Genomic DNA, 15,488 nt, shown 5'->3' with positions numbered 1-15,488 from the left:
ACGACGTTGTTATACAAAAGAAGAGTCGCTAGAAGCTATTTAAAATTTATTTTTCTAAAAAAAAGTGACTGACACAGAAAATCAAATATCGAAACTAAAAATCGCTAAACTCCATCAAACCAGATACATCCCGAAGCACCGCATCCAGTACAAGGTGTGGTGGTTCGTGACATCACAACCCTTCGAGTATGCGATCTTCGTATTGATCATGATCAACACGATCACGCTCGCTATGAAGTACCACAACCAACCGGCGGAGTATAGCAAAGCGTTGGATTTGTTGAATATGATATTCACCGCGGTCTTCGCTTTGGAGTTTATTTTCAAACTCGCCGCTTTTAGGTTTAAGGTACGTGTCACTGTGTAAGGTCTGTTCGTTTCTTTTATGAGTAATTTACTGATATATTTGTTATATTGTATATGTCTTCTTCATAATATTGATTGATATTAAGAAACTAAATTATGTTTAAATATACAGATATGTACGTTATTCTCAAATCGATAAATTAAAAAAAATACTATCGATTTTACTTCTTTGCATGAGCTAATGTGAATTCCATTTCTAAATCAGCTTTAAATGGACTTCCTTCTTGTATTAAAAAAGATTTAAAATAAAATGTAGTATCTATTCCATAGGTTAACAAATAATCAACAATATACATTTCCAGAACTACTTCGGAGACGCTTGGAACACATTCGATTTCATCATAGTTCTGGGCAGCATCATAGACATCGTTGTGTCTCAAGTAAACGAACTTAAGAATCAGGTAACTGCACTCAGCACTTAGACAGACACTCGGTAATACGTTGTTTTGTAGATAATGGTGCAGAAGCAGATTTTATATTATAATTGTAACTATATATTTCACTTTATAGCCAATGTTTATTTATCTTATGCTCTCAGTGCTTATCTTTCTCTTTTTCTTTTATAATTTTCATATTACATGATTAACAATATCTTATTTTATAGTATGGTATCCCGTCATTTTTGTTACAAATATTATCTTTCAATTGTTAAAACTTTTAATATAATTTGACGAAAAACCTAAAGACTTCTAAATATTCAAAAACTGCACCATTATACCAAAACAACCGAGTTACTGTCCCGAGCATGGACGACATGGATGTTGTAATAACAACGGTATTTAGATGTTGTAGTTACTGATCGAACGTGTTTCAGGGGAGTGGCCCGCCGAGAGCGCACGTTGTTAAGGTAAGGGTAATCGATGTTTTTGATGACTTGATCAAAAATTGCGATAAATATAATATAGAAAATGGGGTAGATGATGTTAATTTTGAAGTAGTTAGTAACTAAAAGGGATTTCGGTGGCGCGATTGTTTGTGATGAAAACGAATGTTGCTTGGAGGTTATTTTAATCGTTTCTCTGGTGTTAGTATTGGATACAATTCTGCAACTGCATTTAAACTACAAGGTATAGAACAGTTATAAGATTTACATAAAACAGTATCGATTAAACCTATTGAATTTTTATTGTCACGGAATCAATTTTTGATGAATATCAAATTGCAGGATATTTTATTAATATAAATTTTTGATCAAGTCTACCTTTACAATATTCAAAACAATATTATTACTACCCCTAAATTCTTATCTTCTAGTATCTGGAACTTTCGTCTATGTAACTAATGGTTCTAAGCTTTGTATGTTGTCGAATTTTCAAAAGGCTTTTGGTGTCGAACTATGGGACAGTAACGGTGAATAATTAGTCCATTATTAGCACTACACGCAAAAAATACACTTCAACATGTTCACACACTAAATCAAAGTGCTATTAATGTAAATAGAGGAGAAACTATTGGACGTACCGTTCAATTTGCTTTAAATAAACATACACTGTAATATAACAATAGTTTTGGATAATAAGGCGCAAATCAAAGTGCTTAAGCATTGTAGACAAATCACAAGTCTCAATAAATAACAGAGAGACTGCTCAAATGCTCAATTCACAAAGCTTTCACCATGGCTACTTAAATATAAAATTATTTATTGAAGTAAACTCAACTACTAGTATGATATTTTTAATACCACTGTATATTTAATAATAATATCGCGGGTCTCAAACCATAGGGGCGTATATGCAAAAATGCGATTTTTCGTTTTTAATGCCATTGGATTCTACTTTAAGCAATACATAACCTCAATTTTTCTTATAATTTAATACTGATTACTTTTTGTATAAAATGCAAAATATTATTTGCCGTAAGCTAGACAGTCTACAATTATTGCTATGCCATATAGCCGTACAATAGACGTAAGAGCAATATTATTGCTTATTGAGGCAGTTTTGACATGCCTTATAGACGTATGCACATACGACTGGTTATTTTATTTTAACCTGAAATCATTGTGTCGAGCTATATAGACGTATGCACATACGACCATCAATGTCAACATGATCCTGGGGATATTTAGTCATCACTGCGGACGTATGTACATACGTCTACATATTTTAGTATTGCTGTCTGAAGATTTGGTCACTAGGAGGACGTCACAGAGCAAGTTGGTGGACGTATCGTCATGTCAACAACACGGAAACACGATAATTCTGCAGTGAGATGCCAAAGCGAGTTTATGTAATTCTAATGCGTGGAATAACTTTAGTGAATTTACTATATATATATATATATATATATATATATATATATATATATATATTCTATATATATATAAATCTCGTGTCACAATGTTTGTCTTCAATGGACTCCTAAACCACATAACCGATTATAATAAAATTCGCACACCATGTGCAGTTGGATCCAACTTGAGAGATAGGATAGTTTAAATTTCAAATCATTTTAGGGAAAGCGGGCGAAGCCGCGGGCGGTAAGCTAGTTACTTTATAAAGAACATTTCATGGAGAATAATAAGGTTCCTATCTGCAAGATTTCATACAAAGAATTAATTCTGGAAAATAATATAGATTTTCACAAACCGAGGATAGACCAATGTTGGTGTCATATGTTTGAGCAGTTACCCGAAGAAGAACAGAAAGAAAAACAGGAGGAGTATGAAAAACTGTTAAAAGGAAAGAATATGCCAAAGAAGAAAAGAAGAAGATAAATTAAAGGCAATGGTTGACTCTACTCTTCTTGTCTGTACCTTTGATTTCGAAGCAGTATTTTACTGTCCCTAATGGACATTTTGGGTAAACCTATCTTTTATAAAAGGAAATTCGGCTTTATGAATTTCACAATACATAATGCAGTGAGCAAACTGGGCTACTGTTACTTTTGGCCAGAGTACGAGAGAAACAGAGGGGCAAATGAAGTCTCAACATGTTTGTATACTTATATCACCAAGCTTACCAATGTGGAACACCTGATTCTTTATTCTGATTGCTGCCCAGGACAAAATCGAAATTCAGTGGTGGCTTCAATGCTAAGATATGTAATGATGTCTCCAGCAAATCATGTAAAAATTAGGTTATCAATTTGGCCGGTATATTTTTTTTATTAATGTACACTGATTACTCCGAGGTTTCTGGACCGATCTATGTGATTCTTTTTTTGTTTGATGTGTAATGGTGTCGAATTGGTCTCATAAAAAATTTATTCGGGTAGGCCTAGCAGTTTTTATTTTATGAGCATTTTTGTCTGATCTCGATGACTTAATTGAAATCCAGCAAGTAACTTTGATACACTTCACGGTAACCGATTAAGCTGAAATTTTGTATACGTTTGTAAATTGGATAACGATGAAACATAATCATGACCTAGAGCTGATTTGATGATGGAATCGGAAGGTGGCCATAGGAACTCAGTAATATATTGACTCAACTTTATCGAGTTTGGGCTCGTTTGATTCGTATTGAAAAATACACTAAAAAGTATTACATAAAAATAACTACGTTAAAAACAACCGACTTCAAAAACGGAAAAGTAAAAAATAAAAAAGATTTGATATTATTAATTACTACCTACATATTATTTAGATGTGCTATTTATTAAATAGCTTTGAAGTCGGTGCCAAGCACTAAGCACTTAGTATCAAACCTATTTAGTAAATAGCACATCTAAATAATCCATACTAATATTATAAATGCGAAAGTAACTCTGTCTGTCTGTCTGTTACTCAATCACGCCTTAACTACTGAACCAATTTGCATGAAATTTGGTATAGAGATATTTTGACACCCGAGATAGGACATAGGATAGGTTTTATCCCGGAAATCCCTCGGGAACTATGCGGGTTTTTCTTTGACTGCGCGGGCGATGCCGCGGGTTGAAAGCTAGTATGTAATAATTAATAACATCAAATCTTTTTTTATTTTTTACTTTTCCGTTACATATTGAAGTCGGTTGTTTTTAACGTAGTTAGTTATAAATGTTAGTGACTTTAGTCATTTAAAGTAGGTAACTGTGTTCAGATTTATAAATAAATTTAATTTTTTATATGCTTATTTTTATTTTCACACAGAAAATATTGTGTAATTACGTCCATTTGTTTTTTTTGTCTAGATTGTAGAATAAAACTGGTTTATACCTCTACTTTGAATTCAAACACCTCTCAATATAAATGCCAAGCCAAACAGGTGTAAGATTTTTAAAAACCGCGTAAATAACGTTGATTTCGATGGGTTCTCATTCCTAAATTACAATATTTTGAGTTACCGACTAGGTAAAAATAAATATAAGTATAAATATTAATAATTTAAGGAGAAGGCTTTTACGTCCATAAATTCCATACATTTATGGGGGAAATTTGACGGAGTTTTGCCGTCTATTCGTCATGGCAAATAGACGTATCAGCAAAAAACTAGTGTTACAGAGGGAATATCTTAAAACCGAGCATTCCATATTAACTGCAGTGTAAATATATAGCTACATGCAAAAACACAACAAGGTGGCTCAATCACAAAAAAAGTTATTAAGTTTTTTGTCTCTCCTGAAAAGTAGGGGTTTTGTGGATACGCCCCTATGGTTTGAGACCCGCGATATGAAGATGTGTGAATAAGCTCATAGGCCACATTGAGGCAGAAATCAATTTAAATTCAAATTCTTATTTCGAATCATGATATTTCCCTCGTTTTTAAAATTGGTAATGTTTCTATTAGGCACATTAAAACAGCTATAGCAGCAGTATTCTAACATTTTTAAAGCTCAAACTGAAATTTAAAATTCTCTCAAAGCACTGTTATTACAATAACTCAATATTCAACAAATTTGATCTAAATTAGTGTTTACTCACAAAAACACCACTATTATTAAATTTGATCTTTAATTTTTTATCATTTGAATGCTCAAATGATGAATGAAACTCGAGGCGGGTTCGAATCCCGTCTCGTGATCAAATTTTTTATATTCTTTAATAATTTATACCACTATTATCCCAAAAACACCACCACCACATTCCAGGAGAGCTCGATACCATCCATAAACTTCTTCCGTCTCTTCCGAGTGATGCGTTTGGTGAAGCTCCTCTCTCGTGGTGAGGGCATCCGGACCTTACTGTGGACCTTCATCAAGTCCTTCCAAGCGCTGCCATATGTGGCTCTGCTGATCTTGATGCTGTTCTTCATTTATGCTGTTGTGGGGATGCAGGTAAATGTCGCTGGTATTATATTTACATGTGAATCGATGAAATTAATTTATTACTTTGCCTATCTTTTAAATTCATCTGTTTGAAGACTTACCTAGGATCATTGTAATATAGCCACTTTTACTACTGACAATTCTCTTGGTTTAAACTTATACGTCCAATAAAAATTAAACAGTCAAATAAAATTATAAAATCCTGTGAAATTACAAAAAAACGGGCGATTAAAATATGTAAAGATTCTTATCCTTTGTTTACATTCCTACATAATACAAGCTTAATAGTTAAAGTTGATGAATGAGTCTTTGCGCCTTTGCCGACTCCGTCTCAATATCCGCAATGAATTTCTAGGAATCTGTCCCAAATAGTTCATAAAAACAAGTCGTTATACCCGAATTAGGCGTTATATCCGGAGTCGCTATTGCCGAATGGATTTATACGAAAGTATGCTTCAAATTCTAGGGACGTAAGTTCGACGTCGCTATAACCGAAACGTCGTTACAACCGAGGTCGTTATTAATGAAATCCACTGTATATTTTTTAAGATAGATTTAAAAATCTGTATTTTATGAATTTCAGGTGTTTGGTAAAATAGCAATAGATGATGAAACGCCGATAACTCGGAACAATCACTTCCAGACCTTCCCACAAGCCATCCTTGTTTTATTCAGATCTGCTACAGGTAAAGCTTACAATTAGAACATTCTAGAATAGTATTCGTTTGTTTTTATTTTCTTTTTAAATATCTCTTATTTTGACGTAGCATTTGGTAGAATTTTTTATTTTAATTATAATTTTGTGATGTCTCTAACCGTATTCAAGGTATATTATTAGTATTGTATTATCATGACGTGCTTTACGTTTGTGTTAGTCTACTCAGTGATCTCGCCATCACTGCAGCACTGTAAATGTTGTGATTACCATGGCGATGTCTGTTGTTTTAATTTATGTGACGTGAAATATTTCGCTAGCACTCGCATAGCAACCACAATATCGCTATGTTAGTGCCTGTGACGTCACATGTTTCACTAGCAACCAAAATATGGCTATGTTAGTGTGTGACGTCACTTATCTCGCTACACACTGGGGTTGGTTAGGCGAGGCGTGGCAGGACATAATGATGGGCGTGTCCCCCGAGCCGGAGGTGCGCTGCGACGCCAACTACCGCGACGAGGGCGACGACGCGGCCGGCTCGTGCGGCAGCGTGCTCGCCTTCCCCTACTTCATCTCCTTCTACGTGCTCTGCTCCTTTCTGGTGAGCCACACACACTGCCCCACAACTATACCACAAACACAACCGCATTGCAGTCACACCGCACACATAACCGATGCGCACACGCACAACACATACCAAGCCACAATAAACTCACAATACCGCGCCATAAATACACAATAAAAAAAGACGTGTGGCACTCGGGGATTGCCGCGATAATAATATAAAGCTATTGCATAGCATGCTGCATGCCTTCCAGCCACACCTCCGAGCCCATCGGAGCGGGGAGCGTGAGGTTTTTTCGTTACGGAATTTCTCGATTCGGTCCCCACGATCAAAGCCCGCGATAGAAGCTATGCAATAGCTTAAAAAACACCTCACTTCGCCGCAAAAAACTCACAAAACTTCGCTTATAGATAATACACAATATACAACACCTCACTACGCCACAGCACACTCATTACTTACACACAAATTTTACTGTGAAATTTCATTTGATATTTGTCACGATGAATTAATTTTAAAACTACCTTACAGATTATAAATTTGTTCGTCGCCGTCATTATGGATAACTTCGACTATTTAACTAGAGACTGGTCAATCCTGGGACCACACCACTTAGATGAATTTATAAGGTAATCTTCAATTAATTATTATTTAAACAATAATCATAATTCAATTAATTTTCTCATTTAAACATATTGTAATTTCAGATTATGGAGCGAATACGATCCTGATGCAAAGGGTCGAATAAAACATTTAGATGTAGTTACTTTGTTAAGGAAAATTAGTCCGCCTTTAGGTAAGTGTTAACTTTCAATAATTTAATGTACATAAATTTTGAAATTTAATATTTTCACAAGTACCGCTGAACTCCAACGACACCGTTTTACAGCGCCACTTTTTAATAAACATTCATAAATCGAATTCATAAACGAAACTTCTTAAGGCGCCTTGAGAGTAAAATTTCAAAGTCACGTCATGAAGAAAGGCGACGATTTTGCTATCTTTGAATCTTGTCAAAGAAGTTTCACTTCTGACACGTGAGCTCGGCACACATGATCTTTTTTTTTTTACATACACAGAATGTTTTTTTGTTTCATGTGCAATTTATTGTTTGATATATTGGCTAGGTTTCGGCAAGTTATGTCCGCACCGCGTGGCATGTAAGCGTCTCGTGTCAATGAACATGCCGCTCAACTCTGACGGCACTGTGCTGTTCAACGCCACGCTATTTGCCGTTGTAAGAACCTCGCTCAAGATTAAAACTGAAGGTAATCTAATAATACATTTTTACAGATGTTTCTCCGTTTTATTTTATGTCTTATATTGCTAGGTTCTTTTTTTTCCACCACTCTCAAAGGATCCTGTCCTTTTTATTACCTTTCCCTTTTTTTGCCACGTCCTTCTTGCCTTGTTTAAATTCTTTCAGATTCATTTTCGTCGGGACTTTTCTTCCTTTTGTTGCATCTTCACTAGGCCCTTCAAATTGATTTGATTAATATTAAAAATTCGTAATCTGACTATTTTTTATGTTTTCAAGTTCTTTGAATAGGTTTGATTTAATTTTTTGTACAGATTGCATTTCACTAAAAATTATCAATATACCCCTCAGGCAACATAGACGACTGCAACACAGAACTAAGAGCAGTAATCAAAAAGATCTGGAAGCGCACATCACCAAAACTGCTGGACCAAGTTGTACCACCGCCAGGAGACCCGAATGAGATAACAGTAGGAAAGTTCTACGCTACTTTCCTCATACAGGACTATTTCAGAAGGTAAGATAAGGTTATCTGGGACATCGTGACTAAAATATTAATGCCCAGAGAAATTGATACAACATTTTATAGAATGCCATTCTTGTGCTGTAAACATGTTGTAAATTAGATTTTCTTACGAGTGGTCTAATTCTGACATTATTTCATTAAAATATAGCCCTCCGTAAGAAAAACGAATCAGTTAACAGTATAGGAATGGTATAGTATTTAATTTAACATAACTGTTATATAAGTAGGTAAGATACAAATTTTATATTTTCTAAATTATTTTCTAAGCGCACACAATTTTTTACTATTTTAATTGGTTTCTAATGTTTGAATTATTGATATTATTTAACCTTGTTTATTTATGTTCAGTTCAGTTTAACACTGACGTGATATTTTTGTTCCATAGGAATCACGCGTAAGTAACGCATCAAACAAAGTATGTTGTTAGGCAACAGAATGTACCCTTTTAGTTGTAAACTCTCGGCAGTTGTTATAGAGACTGGTGTCGCTAGAACTAAATTTAATGCTACGAAACAGATCATTGGAGGAGTTGATTGTATAGATGTTTTCGATTGTACCCCGCATGGTCCCGAGAGATTTCACGAAGTTAATACTTTATTACCTTTAAACGTTTTGGCGCCTTTGACCGAACCCTTCACTAAGCTAACTCCTTCAGAACTGTAAACAGGCATGTCACTCGGAATATGCTCCGATTTATTATCGATCTCCCGATTTTTTTCATTTATTTTTCGTTCAAGTGCCTCACGTATTACATTTATTCAATGTTGTGTTCTTTGTGATTATTATTTTTATTCACGTGTTAGTTTTGAATCAGTGTCATCAATAGCTCACTCGTCTGAAACTTCAACGAATAGATGATTTTCGCCTAACAAAATAGAAGCTTAAGATTTTGATCGAGATTTTAATACAACACATTGCAAATTAGCATATTAGAGGAATCAACTAGTTGCAACTAGTTGCAGACTAGCTTAGCTCTCAGATATAATAATACATTTGCACTAGCTTTTATTTTGGGATAAAATGTAAGTATTTCTCTACCTCTGAATGAAGCTTATCCTGATTTCCTGGGTCCATTGGAATAAACATAAACACAAATAAAATGCACATAATCGAACACATCATTTCAATCAGGTTCTTTGATAGCAAACAAAAAGCTTGATCATTAAATTTACATATATAAATAAATCAACAAAGAATAATTAGGAAAAATAAATAGTCCCTTTTCCAAATCAGTTCCCAAAACACAAAAACCAGGAAAGCAGGATACCACCAACCAAATTATGACTCAAATGTATCGGGTAAAGGTTCAAAAAGCGCAAAGAGCAGGAGACCAGGGCCAATGCTGGAGAAGCGGCTCAGCAGATGACGTTACAGGCTGGACTCAGGACGTTACATGAAGCTGGGCCGGAACTGAAGAGGGCGATTTCTGGATGTTTGGATGATGTGGATGCTAATCTCGATCTACCGATGCATAGGGTAAGAATGACGATTTCGGTTTACGATCTATATTAGAATGTACCTAGTTGTGATTCGATTGTTTGGATTTCGGCTTTGATTTAAATGATCTGGGAATAGAATATTATCATGTAGTTGTGACGTTGAGATATGTGATTTTGGCTTTAATTTTGATGATCTATGATGAGAATATTTACATGTAGTTGTGATTTTGAGATTTTAGATAAAATTTTGATGATCTATGAATGGAATATGGTCATGTAGTTGTGGATATTGCGATAGATGATTTTGGTTATATTTCGATGATCTATGAATGTAATATTGACATTTAGTTGTGATATTGAGATTTTGGTTTAAATTTTGATGATATATGATGGGAATATGAACATGTAAAAATAAGACCACTGTGTGGACAGGTAAATGATGCACAAAAAGATGAAGATGTAAAGTTAATTAAATTTTTGTATTATATCTGTCAGTAGTTGAAGTCGGTAATGATAAAATCTAAATTTGAGATATACGTAATTTATGACTAAAATATACGAAAAGTATTTTTTTTTTCTTATGGTAAACGTTTTGATTTTATAGCGAAACCATTCATTATTTGGTGGTGTTTGGTCAAGTATACGACGTCACGGCCCCAATAGAAATAATATGAACAGACCACGGAAACCAGGAGAGCCTCCGTTAGGTACGTTCTTATACGGATAAAATGTAAAATAAACTTGCGTTTGATTATTCTTCGTGATTTAAAGTACCCTTTGAATTTGCAGAAGCTGTTGGTAATCATCTTAGTTCTATGATGCAGAAGGAATATGGAGTTGGACCACTGCCTCTCACACCTAACTTGTAAGTATTGATTTCTTAGATTTACTAGTGGGAGAATAGTTTTTAATTGTTTTTAATAATGTACAGGGCGAACGGACAGCCAAAAGAACAGATACCGATGCGGCCGTTAATATTAAATGGAGAATCGGAAAAGATATACCAAGTGCTCGAGTAAGTACTTAATACAGTAACACGTAGTATAATAAAGTGTAATAACAAATTTGATGGTTATAATACGAGTAAACTCATGGAACATCGCTTATTGTATTGCAGAAGAACAACAAACAATCTAAAGAACGCTATTTATCAAGGTAGTTAACGTGTGATTTTCGAGTGATTTCCGTAGCCTAGCCCTTCCGCACTAACACTAACTAACTAACCACTAACGCCTTGCGCACGCTCACCGGACAGCAACCAGCGGGCCAACTACCCGGAGATGCTCGGTCAGATCGGCCTTGCGTTCGGCTGCGTCAACTACTTATCCACCCCGGATCCTACAGCAAAACCTAGCGTCAGACAGAAGATACATCCAGAAGAAAACGCCTCAATAGAGAAACTGACTTTACCTCGCGTAGCGTCTCCCGAAGAAAAATCGCCATCTCCAGATACGATACAGCCAAAGATATCGCCGTTACTGGCGGGGGAGATAACTCCAGCAGCGGAGTGTCGGACGATGACCCTATACGGATACAATGCGGCCGCCAAGCTGCCGTTCGCGTTCTCACACGGGCGGGGCGCGGGGGCCGGGGGAGCGGGGGGAGTGGTTGCGGGGAGTGCGGGGCGCGGGGCGGGCGGCGCGGGGGGTGTAGCGGCCGGATGGAGCGCGGGGCGGCGCAGTGGTCGCTGTGCGCGCGGCGCGGCAGGTCGGATGGTGCGCAGCGCGTCGTCGGGCGCGGCCTCGCATGCGCCGCCGCAGCGACAAGTAGAGCCGCACGACACAGGTGGAGGAAGTTTCCTTTGCGACGGGACGTGTACATCAAAGTTACAAGTCATTGTTATATTATTTTTTGGGAAACATGATTGGAAAAAGTTCTACATTATCATAATGATGTAGAAATGATTATAATCTAATCATTGTGGGTTTTAATTAATTGTATGATGCAACAATAAAAATCTATAATTTTATAAACAAATTATTCGTTCAAATAGCAACTACTGAATATTTTGAGTTTAAATTATCAATGAGGCCAAATAAATTATGACTTTGATATACAAATCCTGACAAACCTATCCTTTCTAGTTTTATACCTACAGTAATGAAATAATTACAATTTTAATGTATTACAAAATTTATATTCTAGCAGTTGAAACTGTAATAAGAAAAAATATTAAAGGAAACTTTCTACTGAGCATTTCATCAATGTGCACTAATTTATATTTAAGCTTTACAGGAAGCTCTGCCGGAAATAATCAATATTGAGTACCATGACTTTAAATGGACCGCGACAATTCACTAACAACACATCGCTTTTGCAAATCTCATACTTTCTTAGATTTTCACCACCAAAAGTTATGTTTCACATTATTGAACACAAAGCACTCTACACGTTAATTAATAAAACACTCATTCTAACTATCTTTTAAAAATCAACACTCAGTTTTCCGTAACACGAAGAGCAGCATGTAAAGTAATCCACTAAAAAAATTAAATATATAGAAGCTAATAATAGTCTAGAATTAACATTAGAGGCCTTTAGTCTAGCTAGGGAGGTACCTACTCCGACTGAGCTTAGTTCAAGAATTGCACGAAAAAGATATAGAAAACTGAAAAGTTGCCACGAGAGCAAATTATAGAGATAATGAAATCATTGCTATTTAGAATCACTGCTTTAGTTTAATAGATTTTAGGGCTAGCTTACGCTTCTGAAGTTAGAAAATATAGAATAGAAAAGGTTCCAATCAAGAATAGACTTCCAAATGTAAATAGAATGAAATTAGAACATTTTAATCCTTGAGAAGAATAGCAATTAGACCATTTCTATCTTTTTAGACCATTTTAGTATCATCTTTTTGAATTAATAAGGTAACGGCACCAGTGGTGGACAAGCATCCAGTAATGGACAAAATAAATATTAAATTTAAATAATAAGTCCAAAATTAACGTTATGTAATTTTGCAATACTTACAATAAAAGTTTGGTTCATAAGCTATCAAAATACGACACTTCATCTTATTCGGTCAAAATGTTTGAAGATGGCATAACTTTATGTTTAGTTACTGCGACTCCTTTCTAAGAAATCCGTTTTTACTAAGGAAATCCTTAAGGAAGTGAGGACACAATTTTGTTTATAAGAATTTTTGTATAAATCTTAGCAAAATTTGATATTACTTTTATTCATAGTAGTTAAGTGTACGAAATATTACACTATTTAGTATCATGTTAGGTTATGTTGTTTAAATAAAATTCTTCAGTGTCCATAACTGGATTTAATTCTATGGGTATGTCCATTTATGGACATATGTCCAAAATAAACTTTTTTTTAAGATATTAAGTACATGCGCTTTTCTATATTGTCTTTTCTTTCTGATTAATAATATACCTATCACGACTATTTCGAACACAGGGTTCCAACATTGTACAACAATTGTCCATGACTGGATTTGCTTTGGTTCCTATAATGGACATTGATATTTTTTGTTAAAATTACACTCCCCGACAAATTGGTAATGCAATCAATGCCCTTAATAATAGGGATAAAGTAACAAAAGCCGCTGAAGGATTTGAAGTGCCAAGAATGAATTTGCACAATAAACTATCAGTTAAAAGTCCTAAGGTCTGCTCAATGGGTCCAACAACACAATATATATCTGAACATGAAGAATATATTTTAGAACAATGGGTCATTATGTGCTGTGCGACTCGTTCTTGGCTTCATTCTCTATCACTGCGTAGATAAATCGCATCCTTATGCGCATTGTAACGCATCTATCATCTCTGATGAACTGTTTGGATCGCTGTCTGCTGCTAAATTCCACCACCATACAGCACATTAATCCGCACCATCTTGACAACAGTTTAAAAGAAGCTTTTTGACTCGTGCTACAATTTGGAATCCATATCGATGGATCGATCAGATTAAGGCTGCTATTGGCGGTTCACTTCACGAGTGTAGCGGAATGCCAGGAAACAGAGAGATATGGTGGAACATCGTGAAGCGGGTAACATCTACCCTTCAAACCTCATGTTGACCACCTTCGCTCTGACTAGAGTGATACGACGAAGAAGAAGAGTTCCCAAAATGGATGGATGTGTGGCAGTACTTTTTTTAGTTATATTTTTCATCCCTGACTTATTGAGAACCCATATTGTTTTTTTCTTAACGGACACAACTCAGATTATTTAACGATGCCTTTGTCCAATTTTTGCCTAGAAAATGGAAATTAAGACTGTTTAAAATATTATAAGTATGCAAAATAATTAATAAATACTATTTTTTATGAATACATCCCAGATTTATTGTATTCCAATCATCATTTGCAAGAATTTATTGATAACTATGTCTTCTCCAAGTGTAAATAACTGGAGAAACAACTTTAGGTACAGTCCATAATTGGGTGTTCATAACTGGATGTTGTCCAAAACTGGGTGTCCATCATTAGATTTTAACTGTCCAACACTGGTGCAAAAAAGTGGTTTTTTAATTTATAAATAACTTTATTATTTATGCATTGTAATCTTTTTTCTAACAATGGTTATGTTAAACTAACATTGAACTAAAGGTATTCAAAAACAATATCCAATAAAGTTAAAAAACCTATGAGAAATTTCCAAAAAACTTGATTTTTTTCCTTAATCTGTACAAGACTGGTGCCGTTACGTTACTGCTATAATAAAAGGTCACGGAAACCCCCAGTATATTTTTCTTCAAAATTAACCTTTCCCCAATAAATAATTAAAGAGAATAGCAATAAAAGATGGTACAAACAACAGGCGGTGACAGCACAGGGCGGGGGGTGATGTCGCTGCCGGGCAGCCCCCGGAACAGCTCGTCGGTGCCCGTGGTGGGGTCCGCTGAGAGCTTGGTCACCAGGGTAAGGATTGTGTCCAAGATATGTGTCAAGATTTAAATTAAATGCTAAGATAAAAGAAGTGGCCTACTCTTCTTTTTTTTCTGGAATGCTATTTCTCATCTTCTTTTTTAGGGTTGTATGTTATTATTATTCTATCCCTGATAAACAATGTGTTAATTATTATTTTTTGGTCATTAAGTTGCAGTAAAAGGTATTTTTACAAATTTGGAAACAAAAACATAAAACCTCTTTAAATTATGGAATGATTGAGATCACAATTGAGATCTTGATAACCATTTTCGAAAAACCTAATGAATTCTAATGACAAAAATTGTTACGTAACAGGTACTAACAGAACAAGGCTTAGGAGATTATTGCGATCCAGAGTTTGTTAGAAATACATCAAGAGAAATGCAAGAAGCATTGGATATGACACAAGAACAGATGGATAGGTATGGAGACTATTCTATAAATGGGTTGGTTTTTTTAAATAACATTGAAAATAATAATTCAAATACTTTCCAGGGCGGCTCATCAATTAATGATACAAGAAAGAAATATAAAACATGCACAGAATCAACAACCATCAGTTGTAAGTATTTTTACCGAATTTTAACTTTGAACTCTCTTCTTT

General features: G+C 35.2%; 1 protein-coding gene across 1 annotated transcript in view; it reads left to right on the top strand.

Annotated features, from left to right (window-relative positions):
- The window catches only part of LOC123703580 (muscle calcium channel subunit alpha-1-like), a 62,958-nt gene that overhangs the window by 45,632 nt on the left and 1,838 nt on the right, over positions 1 to 15,488 (top strand). The window contains exons 29-47 of the mRNA XM_045651664.1: positions 124 to 349; positions 669 to 767; positions 1,181 to 1,213; positions 5,377 to 5,562; positions 6,137 to 6,239; positions 6,655 to 6,812; positions 7,308 to 7,405; positions 7,484 to 7,572; positions 7,904 to 8,044; positions 8,386 to 8,551; positions 8,946 to 8,954; positions 9,865 to 10,036; positions 10,604 to 10,706; positions 10,789 to 10,864; positions 10,931 to 11,014; positions 11,117 to 11,154; positions 14,775 to 14,875; positions 15,200 to 15,306; positions 15,380 to 15,446. Of these exons, the coding sequence (XP_045507620.1) occupies positions 124 to 349; positions 669 to 767; positions 1,181 to 1,213; positions 5,377 to 5,562; positions 6,137 to 6,239; positions 6,655 to 6,812; positions 7,308 to 7,405; positions 7,484 to 7,572; positions 7,904 to 8,044; positions 8,386 to 8,551; positions 8,946 to 8,954; positions 9,865 to 10,036; positions 10,604 to 10,706; positions 10,789 to 10,864; positions 10,931 to 11,014; positions 11,117 to 11,154; positions 14,775 to 14,875; positions 15,200 to 15,306; positions 15,380 to 15,446 (2,056 nt within the window). The remainder of the gene's footprint in view (positions 1 to 123; positions 350 to 668; positions 768 to 1,180; positions 1,214 to 5,376; positions 5,563 to 6,136; positions 6,240 to 6,654; positions 6,813 to 7,307; positions 7,406 to 7,483; positions 7,573 to 7,903; positions 8,045 to 8,385; positions 8,552 to 8,945; positions 8,955 to 9,864; positions 10,037 to 10,603; positions 10,707 to 10,788; positions 10,865 to 10,930; positions 11,015 to 11,116; positions 11,155 to 14,774; positions 14,876 to 15,199; positions 15,307 to 15,379; positions 15,447 to 15,488) is intronic.

The sequence above is a fragment of the Colias croceus genome, chromosome 26 (genome assembly GCF_905220415.1).
Source record: "Colias croceus chromosome 26, ilColCroc2.1".
Classification (NCBI taxonomy): Eukaryota; Metazoa; Arthropoda; class Insecta; order Lepidoptera; family Pieridae; genus Colias; species Colias croceus.
This window is presented reverse-complemented; position numbering and strand designations above follow the sequence as displayed.